Source organism: Nannobrachium achirus (assembly GCF_963921795.1).
Source record: "Nannobrachium achirus genome assembly, chromosome: 22".
Lineage (NCBI taxonomy): Eukaryota > Metazoa > Chordata > Actinopteri > Myctophiformes > Myctophidae > Nannobrachium > Nannobrachium achirus.
In genome coordinates this window covers 209,612-232,730 of record NC_137829.1, presented here as the reverse complement: position 1 = coordinate 232,730, position 23,119 = coordinate 209,612, and the positions used below count along the sequence as shown (strand labels likewise).

The 23,119-nt window shown below is 40.7% G+C and overlaps 1 protein-coding gene across 2 annotated transcripts in view; it reads right to left on the bottom strand.

The window, feature by feature from the left end:
• Nucleotides 1-23,119, bottom strand: part of rab3gap1 (RAB3 GTPase activating protein subunit 1) — a 132,200-nt gene that overhangs the window by 99,211 nt on the left and 9,870 nt on the right. For both annotated transcript variants that reach the window (XR_013963262.1, XM_080753427.1), the window contains exons 4-12: nt 22,056-22,188; nt 21,354-21,432; nt 19,727-19,846; nt 11,500-11,665; nt 10,057-10,156; nt 4,027-4,108; nt 3,383-3,451; nt 2,081-2,154; nt 124-216 (exon numbers count right to left, since the gene is read on the bottom strand). Coding sequence is in view for 1 of the 2 variants with exons in the window: in XM_080753427.1 (XP_080609553.1) it covers nt 124-216; nt 2,081-2,154; nt 3,383-3,451; nt 4,027-4,108; nt 10,057-10,156; nt 11,500-11,665; nt 19,727-19,846; nt 21,354-21,432; nt 22,056-22,188 (916 nt within the window). In the remaining variant the exon portion in view is untranslated. The remainder of the gene's footprint in view (nt 1-123; nt 217-2,080; nt 2,155-3,382; nt 3,452-4,026; nt 4,109-10,056; nt 10,157-11,499; nt 11,666-19,726; nt 19,847-21,353; nt 21,433-22,055; nt 22,189-23,119) is intronic.

Here is a 23,119-nt window from a genome sequence, read left to right as displayed (position 1 = left end):
TCTTTTGCTCATTGAAAATAGGCGGTTTTCCCCTTTAATGGTTCGTGTGAGCACTTTGAATAGGCTCGTTGTTGAAACGCTGCTGCCGTGCCAACAAAGCGGACAAAAAGCTTAACTCCTGACCTTTGCCCTCCTCCTCGGTCAGTCCTCGCCCCAGGATCTCCTCCGTCGACTCCTTCCTGACGCACAGCTTGAAAAACTCCATCAAGAATTCTCCTGTGTGGAAGGACAGGAAGGGGTTAAAGGACAACTTTGTTACAACAAGGGTTCATATTTTAGATTGTAATTAGAGAAAAGAAAAAGTGAGTGTTAAAATGTTTTAATTTGCTTCGTTCTATTGTTTTATCGCGTTTACCGTGCTAAAATGTGGGGCATGCGTACGCTTGGGGGCATGCGTACAAGTGGCTAAATATGTCTTTTTAGACACAATAAGCCAGCAGTTTCTTTATCGCTATTTACAGTAACACTTCTAGCCCCCATAAGTGGCATCCAACCATGAAAGGTTGCGTTGTATCTTGGGAATGGGCTTATTCTGTGTACAATGACACATTTAGCCACTTGTACGCATGCCCCCAACCACTGAAATAAGAATCTATAAAACAATAGAAAGAAGTAAATGAAATAATTTTAACACTCGTCTTTTATATTATTTAATTACAATCTAAAATATGAACCCTTGTTGTAAAAAACTAAAGTTGTCCTTTAAAGAGATGAACGCATGGCTTGAAGCAAAATAAAAATCTTAGCATGCAAAGTGGGTTAGGGTTAGGGTTAACCCTAACCCTAACCCTAACCCAATCTAAAATATGAACCCTTGTTGTAAAAAACTAAAGTTGTCCTTTAAAGAGATGAACGCATGGCTTGAAGCAAAGTGTCGCAGTTTACTGTGAGAAACGGCACAGCTTGTCTGGACGCGTATACTTTTTTACAGGTTTGTCACTATGGGCTTGTCGCTCTGACATCATGCTCTGATGTCACTGTGATGTCAGGGGAACCACTCATAACAGTCTTTTTTGTTGATACGCCTGACACTGTGGTTCCCATTACACATCACTGTGACATCACAGGTGACATCACAGTGATGTCCGATACTCAGAACAGGGATCTCCATATATGGGCATAAACAAGTGACATCACAGTGATATCAGACACTCAGAGCAGGGATCTCCATATATGGGCATAAAGGGATTCTGTTAGGGATCTCCATATACGGGCATAAAAGGGATTGTATCCCAGATGATGTCCTGTTAGGAGAACCACAGTAACATTATCCATATATGGCCAAGACAGATGGTACGACCTCGCCCTGAAGGGCCCTAACCCTAACCCTAACCCTAACCCTAACCAGGTGAAGAAATCACTGATTGAATTTGAGACTTTAACCTTTGTTTCCATATGAAACATGCAAGACTATTAAGATTTTATGGAAGATGCATTAAAACATGATTGCTAGTTTGACCACTGAAAGGAGTCAGATTTCATCGACTAAAACTATGATGCAAAATGTTAGCCAACTACCTTTTTTTCCAAAATATTAGGGAGGGACTAGTGGAGAATAACTAAAAGACAAGTCATTTCATGTTTGGTTGCGCTCGGGTGTTGCGCTTTGAAAATAGCTGATCTACAGGCACTGTAAAGCGTTGTGAGCATGTAGATCGTCTATTTTCAGCATGCAACCGAGTGTAAAATGAAACGCCATCGAGTTCTGCCAAAATCGTTTAGTTGACTAGAGTAACACTTTTAAACATTTCAGATGACTAAAATGCGACTAAAACTAAATGGAATTTTATTCAAAAGACTGACTAAACTATTATTGTTTATTTTTTTAAGTTTGAGAACTACTGATTAAGAAGGCATCTGTAGAATCTGCATCTTCAGGCATCTCAAGGTACCTGAAAGTCATCTGTGACCCAAACATTCTTCTTGAATACATCTTTGCTCCAGTAAAGAGTGTATGTTTGCCTACGCAAGGCTCTAATTCTTTATTTATATAAATACAATGTTATTAGCACAATATCCAACAGGGGGAAAAAAGTCTCTTTCTGTGAATTACTGTTCCACAGCGAGAGATCAAGCTTACCCAATAAGCATTGAGGGTTTTCGGCCATTCTGACTCGCACTGACCACTGCGGTGCTTGGAGAGGGTCCAGATCTCTGCCGGGACGCACACAGAGAACACATATGGTCAGATAACACTGAGCAGAGGACAGGTGGACAGAGCCTCACCTACACTGGTCAAGGTCATAGGACACGTATCTATGCGGACCGATTGAAGCCGTCTCATGTAAGCCCAGTTAAACGTGTTGTTTTCATAATGCGTGTATTTGGCAGATTTTTTTTTTTTTTTTTAACAATATATTTATTGAGTTTTCTTTTTTTTTTTTTACAGAGAACATCAAACATATTTTTTAGATTTGGTTTGTTGACTGCTTTTACACCTGTAAATAATAACCAGGTGAGCGTAATAGCCTTACTTTTTTGTAAGGTTGACCACATGAGGCAAGGCGAGGCATGCCCTCTCTGTGTAGAAATCCAAGCTGTACAGGGTTAGGGTTAGGGTTAGGGTTAACCCTAACCCTAACCCTAACCCTAACCCTAACCCTAACCCACATCTCCAGTATTGACTTGATTATGCTTAGTTTAGTGTGGTTTCATCAAGTATCGGAATTAGCCGACCTACAAGCTCACAACGCGTTGCAAGCTTGAAGGTCTGCTATTTTCGATATTTTCACCAAGAGGCCCTTTTAGAAGGGTGCGTTCGGAAACCTGCACCGGGTGTGTGCTCAGTGCAGTGAGTGCAGTGGGCGTGGCATTGTAGAGTGCGTTCAGTGTGGCTTATTTACCAACGACCAGTTTTAAGAGACAGCTGTCCGCTTTTTCTCTCTGAACTCTGAAGGTAAACTTTCTGAAAAGCAGCAGTTACTAAGTATGCTAACGCAACGTTGATATTGAATGTAATTCATAGCATTGACATACCTGCTGTTAGTTTACACGTTAATGCGTGTGACTATCAAACCCAAACGACCAATTAAGCTGCAAATGCTGCATTTTGCGGTAATTTCCTCCATTGTTCACAGCTGAGAAGCTTTCGAGACAAAAACCAACCAATCAGAACACCGCACTGCCGCACCACACCGTCAAACCCCAACTTCTGAATAGGGTTGGTGAGTGCATGCACTCAGCACACTGGTGCGCCACGCACTGGATTTCCGAACGACAACGCACCAAGTGCACTGAATAAACGAACGACAACATGGCACACCAGTGCGTTGAGTGCGCATTTCCGAACGCACCCGAAATGTCAGGCCCGGCCTCTCTAACATTCTCTGCACGTCCCTGGTTTTGTTGGAATGCAGTTGAAGGAAGCATGCTTCACACTCACGAGTACACGTCATTATCCACTACGATGCCTTCCGTCAGGTGAGGCCAGGTGGTGGCCAGGTGCAGCTCACTGACAAACAGGTGTTCAAAAAACAAAACCCATGTGTTAATTGACTCAGTGATGGCAAGGGGACACATATTTACTTAAGTAAAAGTATCAATACTGATGTGTAGAAATTCTCCGTTGCAAGGAAAAGTCCAGAATTCAACATTTACTTGAGCAGAAATACAAAAATGTTGGCATCAAAATGCACTTAAAGTAGCAAAAGTATAACATACCCATTATGCAGACAGTCCCATTTAAAGTTTTCAAATGTATAAAAAAGCTTTTGAAAATAGCAGATCTACAAGCTCAATTGTAGAGTGTATTATTATCCAGTATACATTATCAAATGTATACTGTGTATACAGTATGGTTGTATAATGTATTATAGGGTAGGGTTGTAAGTCAAAATCTATAAAGTAACTAAAGTTACCATACAATTATAGTGGGGTAAAAGTTCAAAATTCACCTCTGAGATGTAGTAGAGTAGAAGTAAAAGTACTGTAAAAAGTACTCTTTTTTACAGTAAATAGTTAAATAGTAAATAGTTACTTCACACCACTGCTGATGATGACATACATTGTGAACAGACGTTCATTTACCTGACGGGGTCCTCGCAGGCGCCGAACGGAAGCTTGCCGAACTCCACCCCTCCCACCTCTCCGCCGAGAAGAGCGTCAAAGTCTGTCGGAGCAAATATTTACATTTATTCTAAACGTTTTTATTTAAACATTTTCTCTTCGTCTTGGGCTCGACTTCCATTCACGTACATATGCCCAAAATGACAGGACTGACATTATCCTCCTTAATGCTGGCGTAACCCTACTGTTGGATATGTGCTGTAGGCGCAACTATTTTATGAACGTATTCAAAAATATTTACACATTTTCGAAAATAACTGATAGCTGGGAGGGAATTTGTAAAGTTTGTGCACTTGGTGACTAGTTTTTGAATTTTGGCATGCATGGTGTCAGGCATGTGTATAAGGTTTTCAAAAACCATCGCAAACAAGTTGGGCTCACCCCCTAGTGGTCTGTTTGCAATGTATCCGATATTAGATTGGTCAGGTTGAAATCCCAAATAATTGATCAAAGAGATTTTTCAATGGATTCTGTTACTATTATTTTTGATTGATTGATTGAAGAATGTATTAGAAGTTTGCAATAGAAAAAAGTACAGTTTCATGACAGTACAAATCACTGGTACAAGGTCTACTAAAAGGAGATCCTAGAAAGCCGAGGCTTATTTCCACAGGAACCACACTTTAAGTATCTCATATAACATTGAAAGACAGACGGATAGAACATAGTACTTTATCTAGGATAATATCAGTTTCAAAAGCATAACATCAAATACAAAGGCAGAAAGAAAAAGAAAGAAAAAAAAAGGGGGGGGGGGGCATGGGGGCTTAGTCTATTTACAAGTCACGGGTAGCAGCTGTCTGAAGGTGACTTTTCATACCAATTTTGAAGGAGGCTAGGGATTTGCTCTCCTTTAGGGCTTGAGGAAGGGCGTTCCACATGTTGATGGTGTAGCAGGAGAACGAGTTAGAGCCTTGTTTAGTGTTAAATCTACGTTGATGATGATTAGTGGAGCTGCCTCTGGTGTTGTTATCGTGAACATCCTTGACCTTTAAGAAGTAGTTTGTCAGGTACATGGGAATCTTGGAGGTGTAGTGTATCTTGTACACCAGGCCCATTGCAAGATGCTGTACTCTGTCGTGGTGATGATCGGTAAGGTGGGTCAGAGGAGGGAGACCAAGCACAACCCTAATTAGTTTGTTTTGGGCTGTTTGGAGCTTTAACTTTAAAGGACCTACACCATGAATTTTCACTTTTTCTATTTTAAAACCTTTTTTTGGGGTCCCACTGGCACCTTCTATCCTCACAAAGTCCTATTTCTGACCGTTGTGTCTTTCTCTGGTTTTGGGCAGACAGAGATGAAAAGCTTTCCACGGGTTCTCAGAACAGTGCTGTTCTGAGAGTTGACGAGAGTGACGTCACTCTCGTTTCCCGTTTTTTTTCCAGAGTCAAAAAAAAAAAAATTTCAAAATTTTTTTTTTCAAAACTTTTTTTTTTTCAAAAAAATGCAATGCAGTCAAAAAAAAATTTTTTTTTCAAAAATGTTTTTTTTTTCAAAAATGTTTTTTTTTTCAAAACTTCAAAAAAAAATTTTTTCAAAAAAGTAAAAAAACTTTTTTTTTCAAAAACTTTTTTTTTTCAAAAAACTTTTTTTTCAAAAAACTTTTTTTTTTTCAAAAAATCTAGTGGGAAAAACCCCACTAGATGCGCCCCTGAGCAAACAGAGGCCGTTTTGGTATTGCAGCTGGAGAGCCTCATTATAGTAGAGATGGAACAAAAAAAAGAATGGTCAGAGTGTTTTTTGAGGGTTAAAACCTGTCTAAGACTCAATTTTGAGCATATATTTATACAAAAAATATAGTTTTAAAAGCATGGTGTAGGCCCTTTAAGGCAGCTGGGGCGTTGCGATACCAGACAAGGACTCCGTAATCAATGAGGGGCCCAATAAGAGCACCTGCTAGTGTCTTTCGGGATTTAATATTGATCAGCGGGGCAACCCTTTGCAAGAAGCGAATTCGTTGGTTGACTTTATTGATTACCTTGGTGGTCATTTTTTCACTGGATAGGTTAGCCTCCAGGATGCAACCCAGGTAGCAGATGTAGTTTTTTCTTTCTATCACAGTGTCACCTACTTTAATTGTGAAGTTCTCAACTAGGTATGCTAAATAACAATACTAAAAGTTTAGGGAAAAATTACTTCTGGAAAGGAAGCCAATCTACAAGCAATCTAACATCGGGTTCATTGCACACAGACCACTAAGAGGCCTAACAACACCATACCAAAAATCTAAAATTAGTCTTGATTAGATTTTTGACCAATTCCCTCCCAGCTATGATCTACAAGCTCACAATGAGTTGTGACATGTTGTGAGCAATGTGTGTACCATCATCTTTTTTTTTTTTTTTTTACAAAAATCTCTCATTTTTTTGGCAGGAATAATAGAAAAAGGCATCATAATAGGCAACATCACAGATGTAAACTGCACTTATTTTATATATCCAACATCCAAAGTTAGTGTATATAGATTCAAATAAAATAAAGAGAACAAACAAAACATAAAACAAAAACATACAGTTAAGTCACCATCATCTATTTTTGACACATTTTGAATAGGGGTTAAGTGGTAACATAAAACATAAAAGAGCACCTTTCAGAGCAGTACGTATCATTTGCTTCGAGGCAACAATCTTCACATTTAAAATTGTCGATGGATCTGTGATCTTTTCCCTTTCAGCTCAAGGCCTCCAAATTGACCTCCCCACCCACTCCCAATTCCTCCCGTTCTCAACCCAGAGGCATTGACATGGCACACATGTAAATATATATATACGTATGTATGTGCACACATACATACATATGCAGTGTATATACACAGTATACTGTACAACAAATGAGCTTGACCCCCGAAGGCGCCTCCGCCTTCTTACAAAACCTCTCGTCAGCTCCAGCATCTCTTTGCTTTTCTGAAAGGCCCCCCGGGGACCGAGTGCAGCGCTCTGCTGTGGCAAGACGCCACCGCTGGGATTTACAGTTCACAGAGAACAAGACAAGACGTTAGCGATGCACAGGAAAGGGATGCTATGCGTGTAAAAGCACGATTTACCGTATGCTCCGTGGGCAAAAGGCAGACCAACTACTAGCTCACAACATCGCTTCGTGCGTACCGCGTACACACAATGCTTTGCGAGCGCGTAGGTCGGCTATTATATACGCGCGATGCCGTCGTGCGGTGAAATATGAATGGGGTTAAATGTTAACGGTTTCGGTGTGTTAAAGAACACCATATCCCGCTGAATTACTGAACAGAAAGGCGACGCTGCGTTCTGTCTTTGCCGGGGGGAGGATGGGGGAGGGTGGGTGCCTCTTCTCTCTGATCTGCACAGCAGAGTGGTGTTGGCAGACACATCATGGCCTGCTGTGCTGTGAGCACCGTTGCCAGATTATGTGAGAGAAATAAGCAACCAGGTCTTCTAGGAAAAAAAAAACATTTTGAATATTTTTGGAAACATTTTTAACAACACAAATCTGGCACGTGTCCCTGGCACATTTTTTTTTTTTTTTTTTTTTAGATGGGTGGGGGTAGGGGGGTTTGGGGGGGGGGGGGGGTCGGTATTTGGAGAGATACTGCAAATATTAATTTGGAGGTCCTGAGAACCATTATGAAATACGCCCCAAAAAAAAACAACCAAAAAAACATTTACAAGCTGCAGTGGCCGGAAGGTTCTCAGTTCGATCCCGGGCTAACCCAGAGTTGCATGGTTTCCTCTGCCATCGGTGTGTGAATGTGTGTGTGAATTAGGGGTGGATATTGGCAAGAATCTCGCGATGCAATACGTATCACGGCGATGCAATACGTATCACGATACTTGGGTCACGACACAATATATTGCGAATCTTTGCGATACGATAGTATTGCGATACTATTGCAAAATATAGCGAAATTCAAAAGAATTAGATTTCTTAAAATACATATATAGCCTATATGACAAATTGACAAAATGAGTCAAAACCATTTCATTTATTGAATTAACTGAACATTGGAAATTCCTCTTAATGAAAAAAAAGTTTCCCATTCAGACAGGCAATATTGCCATTGATTATTTTCAAGGCAAAAAACACACACCATGTCACTCTCTTTCAATTATATTCAATAACATTTCTGCTTATTTGGTTAATAGCAAATTTTGGTTAATAGCAGATTTCTTTAAAAGTAGAATCAATAATAGGCCTATTTAATTTAGGCAAATGTATTTGGAGGAGAAGACAGGGTCAAGAAATGTGTTAGTCGCTGCCAAAGTTGTTTTATATACCAGTTTGCTTGTTTCTCTCGCAGAAATCTGGCAACACTCTTCCTTCCACAGTGTTGCTAATGGCTAATGCTAGCTCCGGTGGAATTGGTCATTTTAAACTCTATAAAGGGAACTAAAAATGCTATCCTTAGATCGACAACAAGTGTTGTCCCTATATACTATTCCCATGGACTTTGTTTGGAATTATCGTTTGTTGTTCTTGTTTTTGGAACGTTTAACAGCAACGCGAGACGTGAGTTATCGCACGCACGCACACGCACACACACACACACACACACACACACACACACACACACACACACACACACACACACACACACACAGTCGCGCTCCTCCCTCCACTGATTCCACTCTCTCTCACACACACACAAACACACACAGAGCGAGGATTAGCGACCACAAACCATTGATTACCGCATGTTATGTTCTTTTTTTTCTCCAAAAGTATCGCGATAGCACTGCCTGAAGAATCGGTACACTATCGCGTCATAAACAATCGCGATGTATTGTGTAATCGATAATATCGCACACCCCTAGTGTGAATGTAATCATTCATTGTAAAGCGCCTTGGATAAAGGCACTATATAAATGTACCATTTATTTACAATTTACAGGCGACTTTACATAAAAACAAGCCCAGAGTGGCATACAATAAGCAGACTTTACATAAAAACAAGCCCAGAGTGGCATACAATAAGCAGACGGCAATGGGCAATATATCGAAAATGCATCGATATCGAGGTATCAACATAAGTTATACATATCGACCAAGACGGCTTGAAATGAGGTATTGGTGTATGTGTCAAATTAATTAACAGACACACTATGCATGCACGTAGCACATGCAAAAAAAGCACTCCTTCTGTAACCAGGTGATGTTGTTTCAATAAAACCTACCTAACCCTTCTGTGTGTACTGTGCTGTGTGCATGCATAGATATGCTATTCACTATCTGGGTTAGGCAGGCAGTGGACCTAAAGCAGAAAAACTATATAATGCAATTGTTTTTACTAATATCATGACTAATATCGATACCAAGGTATTCAACGTTATTGAATATCCAAGGTTTTCCTAATATCACCCAGCCTTAAGGCCCATTCCCACTGGGCCAGATAACAGATAAAAAAATCTCTTTCTCCAGATATTTTTCCATTCAAAGTGGATGGTAGATACAGATAAAAAAATATCTACCACAGATATTTGCCACAGATACTTTTATCTGTGGCAAATATTTTTTTTATCTGTATCTACCATCCACTTTGAATGGAAACATATCTGGAGAAAGAGATTTTTTTATCTGTTATCTGGCCCAGTGGGAATGGGCCCTTAAAGACCCAATGAAATGACTATTTTGGGTATTTTATTTTGAAGTTTCAGTTTGAAAACCCTTCAGGCGATGGGATTTAAAATCTGAGTAATGGGAGTAATGGGAGCCAGCAATGGGAAACAAACAGGTGCATGTAATCAAAGGTTCATTTATATTCAAAAAGTCTATCTATGTCATCACTTTTTGAATTTCTGTTCACAGGAAGTAATTAAGAATGGCCTATTTAGGGACCTTTGATATAAATATACACAAAAATTGTTTTTTTCTTTTTGGCATCTAGTGTTAGGTACGGCCATATTATCACTACAGATATGCTCTAAAAGTGTGAAAAACATGTTTTTGATTTCACCCTGTCTTAAACTGTACCTACTGTACCTACTGTACCTACTGTACCACTGTACCACTGTACCTACCTGGAGGCTGCTGGGGCCAGGAGTACTGCTGCCAGTCCTGCAGGACGAAGGTGAAACGGATGGCTATGTTGATGGGAGGCAGCGGAGTGAGGGGACAGCCCTGATGGATACAGAGAGACAGGTGGTTCTCAACCTTTTCAGGCCGCCGGGACCCCCAAAATAATCATATTCTAACTTGGGACCCCCCCCCCCCCCCACCCTGACGAGCACTAAGAGTCGAGGCATTACATTTTGTATAAGACGGTTATATTGTGAAAATAGAGATCTACATGCTCACAGCATGTAGACCGACTATTTTCTGTAATTTCTGCCTCTAATACATGACAATTTGGCCAGTGTTTAATTTTTCATTTTCTACCATTCACCCAACACTGTGGGTGAGGCTAACTTCAGCTGGGTCACCACCCACCTGACAACCAGGCATATTTAATGCCTGGTATGGCCACATAAAAACCTAATTTTAACTCTTTCTGTACACTTTTATGGAAGAAATCTTCCTCTTAGTATAATCATATACTAGGAGGGGGCGGGGGCACCCCATCTTTAACCACCATTTAGGTGTTGGCTATTCAAAAAGATAGCAGATGCACAAGCTCACAGCGCATCACTTCATGCCGCCACGCGAGCTTGCACGTCTGCTTTTTTTTTTAAATGTATGAAAAATATCAAAACCTTTTGGAATGTTTTGAATAATTGCTCTTTTTTCATAGTTTTTTACATGAATCTTCTTTTACATAAATCATCAGGGTGGGGGCTTTAGCTATTGAAAAATAGCACATAATTATAAAAGTTCACAGTGCATGAAATAATGGTTAAAGTGGTTAAAATCTAACGTGACGCGGATATGCGTTCCAGGTCTACCGCACAGTCGATGCAGGGACGTGCTGGGCCCCTGATTCAGCCCGGGAAAAAGAGTTGGAGAGGCTCTCATTGCGCACTATAGAGAGAGATCTCTTTCTATAGCTCTCTGCTACTCAACGATTTGCCATTTCAGATCAAGTGAAAAGCCAGTGAGTGAGTTATATTTTGTCGTTGTCGGGTGGAAACCTTGTCTGTCCAAAACCGTTTGTTTTGTATTTATCATTTAAAAAATATTTAAACTAGTGAAAACAGCCGATCTACAAGCACACAACGCCGCGTTGTGTGCTTGTAGATCTGCTGTTTTCACTACTTTTGTGCAACGGCCTTGTATGATGAAGCAGGGCTTGCCTTTGCGAAAATAAATGTGAAATTTGAAACTTGGAGATACAAGGTTTCTGCCCAACAGTGACGATGGCCGCCCAGCCCGTACGTAGGCTGACATTTTATTTATTTATTATTTATTTATTTATATTTAATGGCCGGCCTGGACCGGCCGGGAATGAACCGGCCGTTCGGGAGTTGGCCCGCTTTTCCCAATGGCCAGCACGTCCCTGAGTCGATGTGATTATTATTGTAACTCACTATCTTTGACTTGAAGATGTCCAGCAGACCGGACAGGTGGTTGTACTGGCTGGGCACCTTGCGGAGGTGAACCATCTCAAAGTCTGAGCGCACGCCGGGGCCCTGGACCTCGCCGGCGTACATCCTCCTCCACTTCTGCTGGATCTGCACAAACATGGGCACCTGGCTGCGTCGGCACCACCCGGGCACCAGAGAGAGAGAGGGGGTAGAGAGCGGGGTGCATTAATAAAAAGTATAGCAGAAGGAAGCCTTCATGTCAGGTGTCTCTGTCGGGAGGCCGGGGCGGTCGAGGGGCCGGAGCAGTCTCTCTCTCTCTCTCTCTCTCTCTCTCTCTCTCTCAAGATGGATTTCTACAACAGCGACACAGTGCCACCGGGTGGACGGCAAGGGGACTGCAATGTTAAGAAATGTGAGGTTCATAAAAATTAATAATAACTAAATAATGCATAATAATGATGGCAAATCCTAAATGTTCTCACCACCCTGACGCGCATGAATATTACCCCCCCCCCCCGTTTCTCTTCTAGGAGAATTAAATACACAACAATATGTCTTGTCAAGGGAAGAGAGGTTAAAAGGATTGTTTTCCTACCAAATGCAAAACAATTATTTGCATATTGACTCAATTATTTTTCTTTTTTCCCCCAGACATTTGTTACTTTCCATGACTAAAACTAAATATATTGTCAATTTTGTCAACAAACAGAAGAAGAGATCCAGTAGAACTAAAAAACAAGTAATTTTATGTTTGTATGCGCTCGCGTGTTGCGCTCTGAAAATAGCAGATCTACAAGCTCACCATCGGCTATTTTCAGCATGCAACCAAGTGTAAAATCAGTCATTGCGACACCATCAAGCCCCACCAGAATACCTTTTTTTTTGGTCGACAAAATCAACCTTAGATTTAGTCGACTAAAACCAGAGTAAAACTAAAAGAATAATCAGATGACTAAAACTAAATGGAATGGAAAGACTATGACTAAAACCACATCAAAATGTGTTGCCAAAATCAACACTGATGTGAACTACAATACCCAGAAGCCTCAGGGGGGTGAGGCCAGGTTGACCTTGGTTTTCACACTGAGCTGCTGCTTGCTGTCCACAGCCAGGCTGCCAGCAGCGCTGTGCTGTTGCCATGGATACGCAGCAATGACCCAATGCAAAGCCATGCCACTGTGTAAAGTGTTCTTTCCCGCCCACCCTCTTTCTATTTTTAAAAAGGCAGCTTTGTGTAAATAATAAGTATGCAGGGGTAGAGGAGGAAACAGCTTGTGTAAATAATAAGTATGCAGGGGTAGAGGAGGAAACAGGGGCTTCGTCGCTATTCGACACCAATCAACGATAACAGTTTTTCGAAGCAGCCCCATGATTACTAAACTGTAATCACTTCTACGGATACAGGGAGGACTTCATCAGAGCCGCTACCACTAAGCAACAACCATAATAACTGGATTATATAAAACTATGGTGCAGTTTTCACAAGGCTAAACTCATTTAAAATGCATATTTTCTAGATGTCTCTCTCTCTGTAATTATCAAGACTGGCCCCTAATCAGGTTTTCTTGTAATGAATCCATTAATTAAAACACAGGTGCAGCCCAGAAGTTGCAATCCAGTTGCTAATTGAGCATGATTACCGCATGCTAAATGGTAAATGGTGCATTTATATAGCGCTTTTATCCAAAGCGCTTTACAGAGATTGTGCATTACATTCACCCATTCACGCACACATTCATACACCGGTGGCGGAGGAAACCATGCAAGGCACCAACCTGCTCACAGGGAGCAACTAGGGGTTCAGATTCTTGCCCAAGGACCCTTCGACATTAACTCAGGGGGAGCCCGGATTCGAACTGGGAACCCTTCGGGAACCTTTCGTGCTCAAATAACGGTTTCTCTACCCCTGAGCTATGCCGCCCCGCATGCTCATTGCTCAAGTATTGTAGCAACAGGGTGTTACCATGAATACTGTTACCTAGCACTGGGAAGTGGTACCATCATGAATACTTTTGGCTGATTGACTGAATACTTTATTAGTTCGAAATGTAAACAGCGTGTGGTTAGGGGTGGGCGATATGAAAAAATACAATATCACGATATTTTTCCAAACTGTATCACGATACACGATATTATCACGATTCTTTTTCACGTTTTTATGGTTATTATTCAAGGTACTTGACAAAAACTAGACTCTCTGGGTTCCTTTTGGGAGGTCTAAATTGAACTTTACAAGTATGTAACTCTGACAGTATACAAAATGAAACCAAATGGACCCATTTGTAAACTGTCAGAGTTAAGGGGAGACCTTGACATTTTAAAGTTTGAGAACTACTGATTTACACCAAAATGCAGGTTTAAATTGAATTCTGCAGTGAATCTCTGTATTAACGATTAAACAGGATTTTTCACAAGGCTCCCTCAATTGTATCACGATATATACGATATCTCTGAAAAGGCATATCGTGGAGACATTGTATCGTCTCAACGATAATTATCACCATATCGCCCACCCCTACGTGTGGTACAGTCAGAGATTAAACTAAAAGGATAACTGAGGACTTGATTCCATTGTGGTCCTACAGAATGTATTCAATTCATCAACATACCGTAGCGTAAAATAATGAACATTAATTATACTCCTACTAACACACTGCGACGTTGCATGAATACTGTTTCAAGGCCAGACCGCACTAATGCAAATAGACGCAACAAAACAGTTTTAGGGCCAGTCCACACCAATTAGTCAGGGAATTTTAATAAAACCCTGGGAATAAATTCCTTACCAAACAATTTCTTCACCAATGTGTTGGTAAAAGTGTCTAGTAACATATCTAACAAAGATTGAAATTCAACAGCCCTAGCAAAATGTTTGACAGCTAGGGTAATTCTGGGTCTCATTCACTTACTATACACTGTACTATAAGGGGAAAAATCACTCCCAAAAATATTCTTTAAGTAGCATGTTAGGGGTCTAACTAGGTGTTTTTAATTATTCTGAATCCATTGCAAGCATTTGTTTTGCACGAAAAACATTCATTGGGCCAAAATCAGACGCAAAAAAAAAGAAAACAATGGTTTAGTGATGAGTCATCACTTTTCACAAGGTGTATGGGGTCCATTTTTGGCCCAAGGAATGTTTTTCGTGCAAAAAATGCTTGCAATGGATTCAGAATAATTAAAAACACCTAGTTAGACCCTTCACATCCCACTTGAAGCATATTTTTGGAAGTGATTTTTTCCCTTATAGCACAGTGTATAGTAAGTGAATGAGACCCAGAATTACCCTAGCTGTCAAACATTTTGCTAGGAATGTTGAATTTCAATCTTTGTTAGATATGTTACTAGACACTTTTACGAACACATTGGTGAAGAAATTGTTTGGTAAGGAATTTATTCCCAGATTTGACAGTTATTCTGCTAATTTTCCCTGACTACAATGAAACTCCTTGCAACTGCCACTGGGGATCATGTTTGCATGTAGTTGCATTTAGAGATGGGTTTTATGGCTCTTTGAAGTGAGCTGGATCTCTGGGATCCGTTCCTTTCAAAGAGCCGTTCAAAAGACTGGCTCATTTTAGTTACTCGTTACTTTGTAGATTTTGATTATACATTACAAATCAATTCAACCCTCTATACATTTCGTCCATATACAGATATACATTTACGCCATTTGAAAATAGCCGATCTACAAGCTCACAATGTGTCGCGTTGCGACGCATTGTGAGCTTGTAGATCTGCCATTTTCAAAAGATTTTTCTAAATTGTATTCATTGGAAAACCTGTGAAATGGGACATTCTGCATAATGAGTACTTTCTACTTTTGGTATTTTTGGTACATTTTGATACCAATACACTTGTACTTTTACTCAAGTACATTCTAATTCCGAACTTCTACTTGTTGCAGAGTATTTCTACATTACAGTGTTGATACTTTTACGTTTTAAGTAAAAGTATCAACACTGCAATGTAGAAATACTCTGCAAGTAAAGAATGTACTCCCCCTCCTCAAGTAAAGAATGTACTCCCCCTCCTCAAGTAAAGAATGTACTCCCCCTCCTCAAGTAAAGAATGTACTCCCCCTCCTCAAGTAAAGAATGTACTCCCCCTCCTCAAAAAAATACTATGCAAGTAAAGAATGTACTCCCCCTCCTCAAAAAAATACTCTGCAAGTAAAGAATGTACTCCCCCTCCTCAAAAATACTATGCAAGTAAAGAATGTACTGCCCCTCCTCAAGTAAAGAATGTACTCCCCCTCCTCAAAAAAACTATGTAAGTAAAGAATGTACTCCCCCTCCTCAAAAAAATACTATGCAAGTAAAGAATGTACTCCCCCTCCTCAAAAATACTATGTAAGTAAAGAATGTACTCCCCCTCCTCAATGTACTCCTCCTCCTCAATGTACTCCCCCTCCTCAAAACAATACTATGTAAGTAAAATACTATGCAAGTAAAGAATGTACTCCCCCTCCTCAAAAAAAAACTATGTAAGTAAAGAATGTACTCCCCCTCCTCAATGTAGAAATACTCTGCAAGTAAAGAATGTAGGCCTACTCCCCCTCCTCAATGTACTCCCCCTCCTCCTAAAGAATGTACTCCCCCTCCTCAAAAAAAGGAACGGCCCAATACTGTGAACCGGATCCCATCGTTAATTTCAAAGAGCCGTTCAAAAGACTCGATTCTTTACAAATGCAACCTCTAGTTGCATTGGTATGGACTGGCCCTTACCTAGAGGTGGGATCGGGTATGGACTGGCCCTTACCTAGAGGTGGGATCGGGTATGGACTGGCCCTTACCTAGAGGTGGGATCGGGTATGGACTGGCCCTTACCTAGAGGTGGGATCGGGTCAGCTATCAGTGACTTGCTGCTGCATCCAAAAGGACATTACCTGTCCTGGTTCATAGTTAATCGGTCAAGTGTTAACCAGGATTCTTTTTTTTAAGCTTCACTAGCCAATGTCAGAGACCACGAAATGCTTAAGAAATTTGATAAAAGCACAAAAGCAAAGAATAGAGTGAAAGTTTAGTGTGAAAACAGCACAGTCAGTATTCATTATAAGCGCTCAGTGCTTCCCACAGTTCAGTCAGACTGTATAGTCAACAATATAGAAAGGTCATTGAGTCTGTCCCCAAATCCTCTGCAATCATTTTGAACACATCAAGAAAGACCAGCAATTTCAATTTCTGTTTTCATCCCGCAATGATATGCAGGTCTACTGTCCGGCTAACGTACATCATAGAATTGGTAGTAGGCATGTGAGAATATTAAGAATCACCATTGTCATGTTAGATAACACTAGCAATAGAGAATTCATGTTAATATGCCACAGATAAACAACCACACGTGACGTTACAGTAGTTGGAACAAACTTCAAGAGGATCTAAGGCTTACAGCATCTCTGACTACTTTTAAATCCAGGATTCTTTTCAGCCTACCCCGATTAATATTCAGCATTGTTTCTTACAAAATGCTGAATTTGAACTTGTGTTTCTTCTTTGATTCCTTTTTTCTTCTCTTCCTTCTATTTTATTCATGTTATTGTTTGGTGGGTTAACGTTCCACTGACTGATTTCAATTACTGTGTGGTTTGGAGGCAGAGAGAGACCCACTAGACTAGAGAATCCTCTGGTGTAGACGAGGTTGAGACGAAGGCCAAAAGCCTAGCTTGTTAGAGTCCCCCTAGTGTTGTGGCTTCAAGTCATAAACTGTACAATAAATATGCTCAAATCCCATAACTATGTGGGGGTTAGGTTAGATAGAGCCCCATTCTTGTACAACCAGATTTCGAGTCTAGCTGGCAGTGTGGTTGATTTTCATTTATCTTTCCACTTTAAATTCCCATTGTATGCCTCAAGTAAGCCCTTTGAATTAGCCAGTAGCTATGCCCCTCCCCTAAAAGCTTTTTGGGAGGGGCATAGCTACTGGCTAATGACCTTAATTCAATGTATGAACTATTCTATACAATACCTGCCTAACCTGGACATACATTAAAGGACAACTTTGTTTTTTTAAGGGTTTTTAAGGGTTCATATTCTAGATTGTAATTAGAGAAAAGAAAAAGTGAGTGTTAAAATGTTTTCATTTGCTTCGTTCTATCGTTTTATCGCGTTTGTTGTGCTAAAATGTGGGGCATGCGTACGCAGGGGGGCATGCGTACAAGTGGCTAAATATGTCTTTATAGACACAATAAGCCAGCAGTTTCTTTATTGCTATTTACAGTAACACTTCTAGCCCCCATAAGTCAAATCCAGCCATGAAAGGTTGTGTTGTATCATGGGAATGGGCTTATTCTGTGTAAAATTATTTAGCCACTTGTACGCATGCCCCCAACCACTGAAATAGAAATCTCTAAAACAATAGAAAGAAGTAAATGAAATAATGTTAACACTCGTCTTTTATATTCTTTAATTACAATCTAAAATATGAGCCCTTGTTGTAAAAAACTAAAGTTGTCCTTTAAGCAGGTCTTCTATGTCTCTAAATCAAGATGCATGACTACTACTGTATGGCACACCGAGTATGGATTGTACCTTTGACCGTTTAGTTAAAGAACAGACTCTGTAGCCAGTAGGATAACCAGCCAGCCCTAATTGTGAATATGAGCGGAAATCAGGCAATCCATAGTAACTTAACAACATACCGTGACTGTGTCTGTGGACACATGATCTAAGCATGTGACCGTCCATACTGGGAGTAAGACATGCTACTTATATGGCATTATTATTAGCCACGCTTTTGCAGAGCACAGTGACCATCCCAGCAATGGACTTGGTCTAAACCAGTATATTGTAGAACCCATTCAGGCCGGGAACACATTTTGCTGTTTGGGAGGGGCTTACAGTACATGTACAGTATGTAGCAACATATTTGTTTTGTAGGCTAATTTCTGATTTAGCCCTATTCTATAGGTTAGGCTTAAATGTGTTAATGGATTTGGCCTGACACATTATCTATCAGGAGACCACAAGGGAAGGTAAATGTAAATTCCCATAGAAAGGAGGCATCTTTTCTCCTATATAGACATATTATAAACACGTTGTATTCTTTATGACATGTACTGTATGCCATGCTGATTGGCCATTGTGGTCCTATGTATTCAATTATACATAGGACCACAATGGAAAACAAGTCCTCAGGACTTTTAGTGTTATTCTTTTAGCCAGATGGGGTGCCATGATGTGTCCCCCCCTACAACATAATCATCATGATTATACTTTGGAGGAAGATTTTTTTTTGTTTTGTTTCAAAAGTCTACAGAAAGTGTTAAAATTATGTTTTATGTGGCCACACCCACCTGCTCATTAAGTATGCTAGGTTGTCAGGTGGGTGGTGACCCACCCTGGCCACAATATGACTTCCGGTTGGTTCTAGCGGAAGTGGCGGAAGTGCTGTGTTTAACGGAAGTTACGTCCTGCGCTGTAGTCTTCCGTTGAAATTCTCACGGCGGAAGTTGAACAGTCTCTGCCTGATATTGTCACCAGGCTTTTCTCTTCGCAGATGAGTAAGCCTGGCTACGCGAGGCTAGTGGTGACGCAGCTGAAGTTGAATGGTAATAAGTGGACGATATTATGATGTCATTGTATTGGTGTATTTCAACTGGGCCCTGAGTATCTGATATCACTGTGATGTCACCTGTTTATGCCCATATATGGAGATCCCTGCTCTGAGTATCTGACATCACTGTGATGTCACCTATGATGTCACAGTGATGTGTCAGGGGAACCACAGTGTCAGGTGTTACGCGGTAACATGTCATTGGTTTCGACCTCCCTTTGGTTAGAACACCTAAACCTAACCTTAACCCTAACCTCAGTAAAACTATGCCTAAACCTAACCCTAACCTCAGTAAAACTATGCCTAAACCTAACCCTAACCTCAGTAAAACTATGCCTATGCCTAAGCCTAAGCCTAACCCTAAACCCTAAGTCTAACCATGGGGCAGTCCCCGCGTTACCCGTCCGGACAGACACGGACAAGCTGTAGCGGTTCTGATAGTAATAGTAAACAAATAAAATAAAACCAACTGAAGCATTCAAAATATACCCGTAATTAATGGTTGTAAATGACAAATCATCATGATAAATCAAAATGGTATCGAAACGGCATAGACTGGCATATTGGCCGACACCAGTATTTTAGGCAGTACTGTATATCAGTACAGTATATCTTCTCCCGATACTGGTATTGGGTATGGGAACAACTGTACCCTATCAGAGAGGGAGAGACTTACCAGCCGCTGTTGGCCAGCGAGATGGAGACAGAGCTCAGCAGCAGGTTGCACTTGGACTCGCTGATGATGGCTTCACAGTTTGCACCCGGGGAGATGATCAGAAACTCCCGTATGCCATACCTGTTCACCACAGACACAGCAACACACCGTTAACCCAATCCATACCTGTTCACCACAGACACAGCAACACACCGTTAACCCAATCCATACCTGTTCAGGGTTAGGGTTAGGGTTAGGGTTAGGGTTAGGGTTAGGGTTAACCCCTAACACAGCAACACACCGTTAACCCAATCCATACCTGTTCACCACAGACACAGCAACACACCGTTAACCCAATCCATACCTGTTCACCACAGACACAGCAACACACCGTTAACCCAATCCATACCTGTTCACCACAGACACAGCAACACACCGTTAACCCAATCCATACCTGTTCACCACAGACACAGCAACACACCGTTAACCCAATCCATACCTGTTCACCACAGACACAGCAACACACTGTTAACCCTTTCAAAGCCACAGGGGTAGATTGACGATAATTATTAATTAGGCAACTTAGGCAACTAAGCCACAGACATAGGTTGATTTGTGTTTTTTCGTAAATTAAGTAATTAAGCGCTCAAAATGCGGAGAGAAGCGGCGCGTTTTGAGGTTTTAGATCTCCTACTTGACATGAGGATTCCACCCGACAGAGACAATATATAATACATGTTTTTCAGAAAACTGAAGGTGTTTTTTTGGTTTTTCAGCTTCAGGTCTAAATGGGTTGAAGGGGAAATAGACAATGTTCTGTTGCATACGTTTCGCTTTTCCCCAGTCTTGTTCATCTGCTATTTTGGAATAGCCCACGCAAAATTCTAAAATTACATTGATGCTTTGCCAGTTATGGGATAAGGCAGCAATAAAGAGAAGGGAGAAGAATTGCTGACATAACATTAAAATTCTAAACCTGATACCCGTAACCTGTGATATTGTTTCAGCTCCTCTACACAGCATTTAGTGAGTTCCTTCTTTTTTGGAAATACACACATATCGTCATTGGCTGTTTTCACTAGTCTTGTGCAACAGTCTTGTATGATGAAGCAGGGCTTTACTTATATGAAAAAACATACACATTTGAAACTTGGAGATACGAGGTTTCTGACCGACAGTGACAATATGGGTTATAGATTATTATATGTTAAAGTATTGGAATTGGTGGTATAACAAGAAGAAAGTAAAAAACTAAACCATTGGTATAAAGAGCATTACTAACATGTTGTATAGCTATCACACATATCACTATGTGTAATGTGATACAGATGCCTCTTGAACTATGACTGGTAGCCTATTGTATTTTCATCTCTGTAAGAGGGGAGTTGTGTAGTACTACTGTCAATGTATTGTGTGAGAAATACTGATTTAGAAGACATTTTGTAGAATTGGCCTCTGGTGTTAATGGATTAATGAACAACAATCAATGAGGTATCAGGTATCTATCGATTTGTATTTATTGTTTTACATTGTTCTGCTTGTAATTTTGACATCATTGTACATGTTTGCTTGTAGCCAGAAACTGAATTTTGGGTACAAAGCAAGCAGCAGTGTGTGACAGTGACTGGACTGGACTAACTGGACTCACCATCTGACCAGGCAGTGGGCTCTGGCAGGGAAGTCGTTGTTCATACACAGAAGGTCCTGCATGGCCATAGGAAAGGCATCTAAAAGTAGATCATAGTTGGGTCAGTTCACTGAAATATTTCAAAACAAACTAATAACATAACCGAAAATAGCCAATCTACAAGTTCACAGCGCGTTGCAATAAAAATCCCTCTTGGGATAATAAAGGTATCTATCTATCTATCTATTATATACAATACATGTAGATCTGCTATTTAATGCCAAAGTACTATGTTTGATCAGCTTGTGTGCGAGGATAGCATTTGCGATATTATCGTGATAATCAAAATATCCCCAACATCCATCATTCGGGGGCGAAACCTTTGCCAAAACTAGACAATCTACAAGCTCACGACTCTTTGCGTTGTGAGCTTGTAGATTGCCTATTTTTGGCAAGGAGATTTGGTAGAGTAGAAAAAAAGACTACCAAGTATGTTATTTAGAGATCCGTTTGACCAATTATAGAGGGTTTAAGTGGTACCAGATATGCAGCTCAGCAAATAAAAGTTGAATTGATCCCAGTGCATGACGGAGGACAATTTCACGATGCATTTAAATCTCTGCAATACGATTATTGTGAGTGTTTCTTTATCACGATAAACGATAATAACGGTTATTGTCCCATCCCTACTGGAAACTACAACAAGCCCAAACATCAGCCTACCTTCCTCGGGTTCATCCTTGCCATCGCCCACCTCACACTCCTGCTTCAAGTAGTGATGAGTTATGGAGAACTTAAAGTCTGCAAAGTTAATCTCATGAGTCTTCTCCTCCCACGTTCCACTGGTGTATTCACCCTGGGTCAAAGGACAGAGAGAAGACATGCAGACATAAACCCTATGCAGTACTTAGTTGACTGGAGTAACCCAGGGGTCGGGTTAGGGTTAGGGTTAGGGTTAGGGTTAGAAAAGGGTTAGAAAAGGGTTGACTGGAGTAACCCAGGGGTCGGGTTAGGGTTAGGGTTAGGGTTAGAAAAGGGTTGACTGGAGTAACCCAGGGGTCGGGTTAGGGTTAGGGTTAGGGTTAGGGTTAGGGTTAGAAAAGGGTTGACTGGAGTAACCCAGGGGTCTAGGCTTTTCCTTTCTTCTACACAAAATATGTCCTTGTTGTCGGGTGGAAACCTTGTATGTCCAAGACGGTTCGTTTTGTATTTATCATTTTAAAAATGACACAAAAGTAGTGAAAAATATCAGGTCTACAAGCACACAACGCCTCACACCGCGAAGCGTTGTGTGCTTGTAGATCTGCTGTTTTCACTACTTTTGTGCGACAGCCTTGTATGATGAAGCAGGGCTTTACTTGGTGAAAAAAACGTACAAACTTGAAACTTGGAGATATGAGGTTTCTGCCTGACAGTGACAATATATATCATATAAAATAGAAGATCTACAAGCCGTGTTGCAACGAGTTGTGAGCTTGTAGATTAGCTCCATCAGTATACCAGTAGATTACACATTTTAAGGTCTCCAAATAGTAATACCATGACTCTCTGCAGATGTAATTTCTACCTCTTCAACCCCCGTATATGAAACCGGTTTCCTGCACATTTTTTACCATTGAGCTAATAGAGCCTGCCTGCTTGCTCAGGGGATGGATTGAACCTTGACCATGAGGTAAAAATGTGTGTCCGATCCTGTGTCTAGGTATTAACATACTCTACAATACAACACGTTTTGACAACATGTATTTTTATTTTTATTTTTTTAACACATATGGTGCCAACCCCGA